This window comes from Malus sylvestris, chromosome 6 (genome assembly GCF_916048215.2).
Source record: "Malus sylvestris chromosome 6, drMalSylv7.2, whole genome shotgun sequence".
Lineage (NCBI taxonomy): Eukaryota > Viridiplantae > Streptophyta > Magnoliopsida > Rosales > Rosaceae > Malus > Malus sylvestris.
Window position 1 is genome coordinate 20,203,434 of NC_062265.1, and position 9,293 is coordinate 20,212,726.

Consider the following 9,293-nt stretch of genomic DNA (forward strand, 5'->3'; position numbering starts at 1 on the left):
CAAAAGTAGTGTTGTGTTTAGTCGGAATCTCATGGAGATGGATGCCTAGTTATTAGCCGATTATCTAGGGATGAAGAGTATGGAGTACCATGATCGTTATCTTGGTTTTCCAGTGTTTATCGGTAGGTCCAAGAAAGATATTTTTGCTTTTATTTAAGATCGGTTGTGGAAAAAATTGAATGGTTGGCGTGGATCATTGCTTAGTAGTACAGGTAAGGAAATTTTAATAAAGATGGTGCCATAGGCAATACCGTTGTATACATCAAACTTTCTTGCTCCCAAAGTCTTTATGTGATGAACCAAATCAAATGGTGGCAAAGTTTTGGTGGGGAAGAAAAGCAAGTAAGCACAAAATACATTGGGTGAAATGGCAGCGATTGTGTAAACCCCAAAGGTGAGGGTGGATTGGGATTTAAGGATTTGTAGGCGTTCAATCTTACTTTGCTTACGAAGCAAGCGTAGTGCCTTCTACCGCAACCTAATTCCCTTATTGGACAAATTTTCAAAGCTCGGTATTATCCTACCATTAAGTTCCTGTAGGCGCCTATTAATCCCAATTCCTCCTATTGCTGGTGCAATTTGGCGACATCTTGGTTGATTATTTTTTAAGGTGCGAGATGGAGAGTGGGGGATGGTCTACAAATCTGCATATGGGGAGATAGTTGGCTACCACAGGATCACTTTTATCACATTCTCAACCCCCTAGAGTCGAGGGTACACCCATTTGTTACAGTGAGATCTCTAATGGTGAAGGATGATGGAGTCCTTTGGAACTCGAATTTAGTGCGTCATTGGTTTTTGGAAGAGGAAGCGGATTTGATTTTAAGCATATTCCATCGTGCTGATTAATTGATTTGGGCAAAAGAACCAAAGGGATTATTCACCACTAAGAGTATGTATTTTGTGGCACAATCGTGCCAAGGGATGGGTGGTGATGAGCCCATGGGATTGATGGTTAGTGAGAAAACAAAGTTTCTTTGGAAAGCACTATGGTGTGCAAAAGTTTCGGGGAAAGTGAAAATTTGTGTTTGGCATGGAGTTATGAATGCATTGCCTTCCAAAGTAAATCTGAAGTAGAGACGAGTACTTACGAAGCTACTTGCGGATTTTGTGACCAAGAAGAGGACACGGTAAACATGCCTTGTTAAAATGTCCTAGAGCGGCAGTTGTGTGGTTTGGAAGTCTATTGGGACTTCGGTATTTTACTGGCAGTGAGAATGGATTTGGTGGGTGGCTGGAGCATATGGCGCAGGAAGTTTATAAAGAAAGCTTTGAGTTGCTCCTTATTCTAGTTTGGAGTATTTGGAAGGTATGTAATAACTTTCTTTGGATTGGTGTTGATGTTTCTCCGTTGGATACCCAAATCAAAGCACAAACATGACTGACCGAATATAGAAAGTGGAATGATACTATACCCCAACACTCCTCGATATGAATACTTCGTTGGCAAACTTCGGCTTCTGGGTGGATAATGTGCAATTTTGATGCTGCATAGGATGAAAATTGGTCAATTAGAGGTTTTGGATTGGTAGTTAGAAAAGCGGATTGAGGTTTTCTAGCGACGCATATGGGCAGGGATTAAAGAGTGCAATCTGCACTTCATGCTGAGGCTGCTGCTGCACGGGCAGCAACCTTGTTCTTGTGCAAGTGTCGCACGGAGCAGGTCTAAGTGGAAGGGGATGCGTTGTTAGTGACTTCAGCAATCCAGAATGTAGGTGCTGCACATAGTGGTGATTATGAGCATCTATTTGAAGATACAAGAAAGCTTCGGCAAGAGTTAAGACAATGGAAAATTACATTTGGTCTACGAGAGACGAATAAAGTGGCTCACCGCCTTGCAAGGTTTAGTGTAACTATTGATCACCCAGTCTCTTAGTTCGAAGAGCCTCCTGATGTAATTTATGAATTATTATTGGAGGATAGTACTATTAGTTAATTGGTGCGGAACACTTTTTTTCCCTTCAATTGGGTTAAAAGCCCCGACATTATAACTTCTATAAACCTTTCGCATGCATTACACTCTTAAAAAAAATGTCCACTCTCACTGCATATATGTGTGATACGGAAGCCACCCAAAGAGATCAAAACAAACTCCAATATATAAAAGGATTGTGCTAGGGTTTCTCTTGTGCAAATAAAAATACATGAAGATAAACATGCACACAATAATATTAAATTGAAAAGCACTTGAAATTATCATTTTGATTCTAGTTATTCTACCCTATTAGGACTTGTATTTCTTGGAGGAGAAGGATTTCTTCTCTCCTTAATAAAGGCAATGCATAGTGGAATAACATCCTCTACACAACCCTACAAACACATGTCTCTCTATATTTTCTCTCTGTGCCACTGGTCCCTTCTCTATGTCAGTTAAATATAGGTCACAACACGTTATCAGCACGCTCCTATAGCCGATTACCCCCCTGAATTCTTATAATTAGCCAAATTCCCCCACGCCGTTAGATTTCCTAATTTTTCATCTAATCTTCCGTCCATCTTGAACAAAAAGGTCTTTTTATAGGCAGGCTGACTCACTCAACTCAACTCACCACAACCTCCTCCTCCTCCTCTGAATATCTTACGAGCCCTTTTTCATTTTCTATGCTTTTCTCTCTCCAAAGTTCACAACATATTACACACAGAGCAATCAGAAATGCCACTCCTGCAAAATTCCCCACCAAATTCGATAGTTAAATCCCATTTCCAATTCTTTCCAACCCACGTCTCTAAACCTCAATCTTTCTCCCAAAACCACCTCCAAAAATTTACTTCCACCAATTAACACCCCAATCCCAACCTGCCCACCACCCCACCAACACCCATCAATTTCCACTTTTACCCACCTCTTTCCCCATATTTCCCACAAACTCCCGCATCCTTCAAACCCAACGCCACTTCCACTCACCGACCCCATGACCTCTTCACCACTAACGCCTTCACATCCTCATCCTTCCAAAACTCTAAAAAACCCTCTTCCCCACTGCCCGCTACGTCACGTCACTCCAGCTTCGATGGTGACCCCAATTCCAATTCCATGGTCCCTTGACGTCCGTCATTGCGTACTAGCTTCCACCTCCCCCGTTGACTTCTTGCAGAGGTTCAAGAAAGACCAGAAGATCGTGCTTCCCAACCCCTACTTCCAGAAACTTTGCGTTCAATAGTTAGACCTCTTTTGCCAAATCGTCGACCCTGATACTTTCTCTCGGTCAGTTTGGCTTTGCTGAGTGGCCAAATTCCTTTTATACTCGTAGAATTTTCTGCGTTGACAGAGATGGATGTAATATTTGAAGAAAAATTAGAAAATTTAACAGTATGGGGGATTTCGGCCAATTATAATAGTTTAAAAGGGAAATTGGTTAAAATTAAAGTTCAGGGAGAAACTGATAGCGACTTACAAGTTTGAGGAGGAAATTGACAAATACCTCAAAAAACAAAAAAAACAAAAAACCTAGCAAAGGAGACAATTATTTTTGTTTATAATTCCCAAGGTTCTAAAGACGCTAGACCCTAGTCGAGAGGCAAGTTGGGGTCTAGTGCTTAGGCGGATATAATTAAATCTATTTTATTTTTTGTAAATAAGTGTTTGTCTATGCTTAAAATATATATGATTTCATCATAAACTACAAAATAGAATGACATATCTATTATGAGCTATTGAAACATAATAAAAACGTGGGAACAAGCATATAATGTGTATTCATTTAAGTATTAAGCAAGTCTCTTACAATTTATTGAAAAAATAAAATGCAAAATGAAAGTTATTTATTTTCTTATCTAAGTGAGTCACAATCTAGATGGGTCTTGACGGGCTAGACACCTAGGTGGTATAGACGGGCACCTCAGTAGGTCTAGGCGCCATTTCTTAATTTTCAAACGCCTAAGCACTAATTGGGACGGTGACCAGCCGCTTCCGCTTAGACGGCGCTATGTAGGGATTTTTAGAATAATGATAATCCTTCGCCAAATCCCACCATTAAGCACATACGATGTCTGGAGAGATTTTTCAATATGACTAGTATACGAAATGGTATATCATGTGTCACTATACAAATGATGAGATTTGTATATTAAAAAATTAATAATTTAAAAAATAAAATTTCTTACCATTTATATAAAAATACGTGATGTCTTATTTATATTTCGATCACATTGAAAAATTTATCCGACCGCTACAAACAGCGACTGTTTGCACTTGTTCATTTTGCTGCACCACGACTCCTCTCTCTCTCTCTCTGCATCTCCATGTACTTTGGGTCAAATAAAATTCTAACAGAATCTCTCTCTTGCGATTACATTGAAAAATTTATCCGACGGCTGCTAGCAGCGACTGTTTGCACCTGTTCATTTTGCTGCACCACGACTCCTCTCTCTCTCTCTCTCTCTCTCTCTCTCTCTCTGCATCTCCATGTACTTTGGGTCAAATAAAATTCCAACAGAATCTCTCTCTTGCCACTCCATCATCAATCTGTACATCTCTCTTTTGGGTTTTGAGGGTAAAAATCCATGAGAGTAAGTAATGCAGGTGAAACTGGGACAATCATTTCCTACCCGTTTTCCCAATCTTCACAATCTTGGATTTTGAGCTGGTTTTGAGCTTTCTGTGGTGACAAAAAAGAACCCAGATTGTTTCAAAAAAAAAAAAAAAAAAAAAGAACCCAGATTGGGAAAGTTGGCATTTTGGTTCTTTGTTTTGTGTTTGTAGGGCCAAAATGTTTCAGTTTTGGGGGGTGATCAGAAAATCCCAGATCATTAATTGGTGGGTTTTATTAACCTATTAATTTTATGTTGGTGTTAAAAGCTCCAGTGTTGCTGTTGCTTCTGCTGCTGCCGCCCCCACCTCCTGCCTCCGTTACCAGATAGCTTGTACCTCCTTTTACAGCAAAAAATAAAAAAAATTAAGCAAATCAAATTCTTTGATTTTCATAAGATATTGTTTGCTTTTCTTTTTTTTTGTGTTTTTTTTTCTTGAAAGTGAGTGTTGTGATTCTGTACAAAAAGGGAAACTCATCTAATACTGGTCCAAGTGATTGCCCTTATTACTTTCTATTAACCAGGTTTTTTTTTTTTTTTTTGTATTTTTGATAATAATAATAAGCATTAGCTGCTCCACCTTCCTCTCTGGAGTACCATTTTAGAACCAAATCTTCTCTGAAATTTCCAATCTTGGGGGCTGTTTCTGCTTCAGTAAGATCATGCTGCTGCCTCTGAGAGTCAAACCCGATATCGGTTCTTAGTGTATGAGAAATACCATCAAGAATTTGAGCTAAAACGCCAGCTCTTCTGAGTCTTTTGACAAAAGAGCAGAAACCAATATATTTGGGTTCTGCTGCTTGGAAGTGAATAATCAAAGGGAGATTTTATCTGCATCTGGTGGTGTTTGAGTGGCGTTTATTTCAATTTCCAAATTCAAAGTTTTAAGCTTTGCATATGGCGGTGTCTGAGAACCTGAGAAAACAGCTTGCTCTTTCTGTGAGAAGTATCCAGTGGAGCTATGGAATTTTCTGGTCCATTTCAGCCAGACAACCAGGGTACTGACTTTTCATCATATTTTTCAACTTGGGTTATTTGAACTTTAACTATATATGTATTTTGGCCTCCAGAAAAAAAAAAGGTCCAAATTTGTGTACAAAGTTTCCCAGAAATCTTTGTTGTTTGTTGTTGTTGGATGTGTTTGTGTTTTGAATGTCTAATTTTCTGCAACTTTTCCCTATCTTTTTGTTCTCTTGGTTTTGTTTGTCACAGTTCAAATAACTCCTGTGCTTCTGCATTATCGGCAGGATTTGAACTTCCTCAAATGAAATTGATTTTTGTTAAATAATTGGACTAAACCCTTCACATTAAGACTAAATCCTTCAGATTAAGGCTAATCCCTTCACTCCCTGATATATAAATCTCTTAAAATCTTATTGCATTGTCCTTATCTTATCTGCATTACGAATTGTAATGTTTAACTTTGTAGGGTGTTAGAGTGGGGTGATGGGTACTACAATGGAGATATAAAGACCAGAAAAACAGTTCAAGCCGTAGAGCTTGATGCTGACCAAATGGGTTTGCAAAGGAGTGAGCAACTGAGAGAACTTTATGATTCCCTCTCAGCGGGCGAAGCAAGTCCGCAGGCTAGAAGGCCTTCTGCATCATTATCACCCGAAGATCTGGCTGATACTGAGTGGTATTACCTAGTTTGTATGTCGTTCGTCTTCAACATTGGCCAAGGGTAACTTCATTCTTCACAATTCTTCTGTACTCAAATAGAATCTCAGGGCCTTTCTGATATTATATGCATTGACCAGCCATAGCGTCAATTGTGAACTGTAGAAGTTAAAGCTTGAAAAGAGATTTCGATTTGGTTAGACAAGATGCACTGTATTTTGTAAAAGACAGACTATAATTTGTTCTACATTCATGTCTTCATGGTTCATATAACTTACATTGCTCTTCCCGAACTTTTCAGGTTGCCAGGAAGAACATTAGCAAATGGCAAACCTACCTGGCTATGCAATGCTCACTACGTGGATAGTAAAGTGTTTTCTCGTTCACTACTAGCAAAGGTAGCTTGCTGTTTCTTTGTTCATATAAGTATCATGATTGATTTCTGATTCGTGTTACTTGACTAGTTTGCTCAGAGTGAAGAACTAAAACATCTGTTTTCTGTTTGGTTTTCTTTTGATGCCTGGATTTGTACCTGTCACCCTCAGAGCGCATCCATTCAGGTACGGATACAAGCATAACAATAATTTTCTGGTATATGTTGTCACAGTTTCAGACAGCAGATTCTGAATTGTCAATCAAGTTTTCTGCAGATTTATATTGGGCTGAATCAATGCACAAAGATTATTTCTTAATCTAAGCATGTTTTTTTTTGTTTTCTATCCAGACTGTTGTATGCTTTCCATTTTTGGGAGGAGTGATCGAGCTCGGTGTGACTGAACTGGTAGGTATTATTTGCTTTAGAATATCTAATTAGAATTACATATTTTTTTTCCAAATTATGATCTACTGTGTACTTTTTGCATTCTTTTTGTAGGTTCTAGAGGACCCTAGTCTCATTCAGCATGTTAAAACATCTTTCTTGGAGGCTCCATATCCCATAATCGCTTCCAAGAGAACCAATCCTAGTGCAGGAAGCACAAGAAACGACAATGATCTTGCTTGTGCCATGCTTGATGATGGTATAGTCGACACCAAATTAATTCCTGTTGTAGAGTGTCAAGAAATGGATGTGACTTCACCTGATGACAATTCAAATGGTTTGGGTCCTAATCAACCGGCTGATGATTCATTCATGGTGGAAGGGATGAACGGAGGAGCTTCCCAAGTGCAAAGCTGGCAATTTATGGACGATGAGTTAAGTAATTTTGTGCACCATTCCATGGATTCCAGTGATTGTATATCTCAGACTTTGGTGTATCCGGAAAAGGTTCTCTCTGGTCCTAAGACTGAACAGGCAAATGATCACTGCCCGCATGAACATAAAGAGTGCAATAGCACTAAAAAGACCTCTTTGGATCCTCAAGGCAATGACTTGCAGTATAAAAGTGTTCTTTCTGCTCTTTTGAAGAGCTCACACCAATTGGTTTTGGGGCCACACTTCCAGAATTCTCATCAGGAATCCAGCTTTACCAGTTGGAAGAGAGGAGGGTTTGTAAAATGCCTGACACAAAGAGGTGGAACCCCGCAAAAATTATTGAAGAAGATTTTGCTTGAAGTTCCTCAGATGCATGTTGACTGTGTGCTTGAGCCCCCAGAAGATACCAGCAATGTAAATGGAGTTTGTAGACCAGAGGCTGATGATATTGATACAAATCATGCATTATCTGATGAGAGGAGGCGGAGGGAAAGACTGAATGAAAGATTTTGCATTTTGAAATCAATGGTTCCCTCGGTTAGCAAGGTAGGTAAATCTCCATTTAAGATTTTTGTTTACTGACATCAACTGCGAAGTAATTTGTTTTTTGACTTTGTTTACACAGGAGGACGAGGTATCCATTTTAGATGATGCAATAGAGCATTTGAAAGATCTTGAGAAAAGGGTTGAAGAGTTGGAATCGTTTTGGGAGCCAACAAATTCATACTCAAAAATGAAGAGGAAACTCCAAGATACAGTTGAGAGAACATCTGACAACTGTTGCAACCCCAAAATTAGCAATGGGAAGAAGCCTATAGTTTACAAGAGGAAGGTCAGCAACGTTGATGAAACAGAACCAGAAATCAATCACATTGTATCGAAGAACATTTCAAGTGATAATATAACAGTTAATATGAACAACAAAGATGTTCTAATAGAGATGAAGTTTCCTTGGAGGGAGGGAGTGTTGCTAGAGATCATGGATGCCACAAGCCGGCTTCATTTAGATGCTCACTCGGTTCAATCATCCACCGCGGATGGAATTCTTTCCCTGACCATTAAATCCAGGGTATGAAATTTTAGTTACATGAATATGATCAATCATTTGTTTTTCTTTGTTTCAGTGGCTCAAGGGAACTGATTCACTATCGTGTTAAACACTCGAGTTCCTGGAGGCCTATTGCAAATAACTAAGAATTTCTTAATTTGCAGTTCAAGGGGACGAGTATTGCATCAGCAGGGACAATCAAGCAAGCACTTCATAGAATTGCCAGAAGCTGACGAATCTCGCTTTCTTAATTTTCTCTCGAATTCTGTTATTGTACAATTGCGTAACGATGAAAGGTTCTGTAGATTTACAGTGTAAGAAACGCGAGCCTCACTGAGGATTTTGTTTTCCTGCAGGTAGTAGTAGTCTAGTGAAAGGAATTAGAACTTGTGTTACATGCATAATTTTCTCCCAAGTATTTATTTATGTGATGACAGAAACAAGCATTATTGTTACTTGCATAGAGGAAGGAGATAACATTGCTTATAAGAATGACATGTTAGACATTTCAAAAAGTTGATTGTCCGCCATACGAACACGCATAACAAATATATGAACACTGTCTTAGCCGTTATATTGGCAGAATTACATGCAGAGAGTGCCAAAGTTCTGTTGTTGATCTAACGGCTCAGGCAAGTTCATATGATACATGTGTGTGTGAATTTTTTAACGATTCAGACAGTGCTGATGCGACATAATTTATATGCTTGAGGTAAGTATAGAACTTGAAAGATAATACCACCAAGAATGGAGTAGACAGAAAAGCCCGAGGTTTTCTGTAGTCCATTATTTGACGACACTCGGACAAAGAACTGAGGGAGAGCCCCCCATTAGAACGTGTCTGAATCATAATTGGACTCGGAAACTCTCTCTCTCTCTCTCTCTCTCGCTCTCATGGGG

General features: G+C 39.1%; 1 protein-coding gene across 1 annotated transcript; it reads left to right on the top strand.

Moving 5' to 3' along the window:
- Window positions 1-4,202: 4,202 nt before the first annotated feature.
- Window positions 4,203-8,848, top strand: LOC126624943 (transcription factor EGL1-like). The gene is made up of 8 exons (XM_050293996.1): window positions 4,203-5,528; window positions 5,960-6,214; window positions 6,452-6,548; window positions 6,696-6,710; window positions 6,875-6,931; window positions 7,025-7,891; window positions 7,971-8,414; window positions 8,558-8,848. The coding sequence occupies exons 1-8, from the start codon at window positions 5,428-5,430 to the stop codon at window positions 8,624-8,626; spliced, it is 1,905 nt and encodes a 634-aa protein (XP_050149953.1). The 5' UTR covers window positions 4,203-5,427; the 3' UTR covers window positions 8,627-8,848.
- Window positions 8,849-9,293: the final 445 nt, after the last annotated feature.

Coding starts and splice junctions, on each gene's coding strand:
- LOC126624943 (XM_050293996.1), top strand. CDS start 5,428: ATGGCGGTGTCTGAGAACCTGAGAAAACAGCTTGCTCTTTCTGTGAGA. Junction 7,892..7,970: donor TGGTTCCCTCGGTTAGCAAG/GTAGGTAAATCT, acceptor TTGTTTACACAG/GAGGACGAGGTATCCATTTT. Junction 8,415..8,557: donor CCCTGACCATTAAATCCAGG/GTATGAAATTTT, acceptor CTTAATTTGCAG/TTCAAGGGGACGAGTATTGC.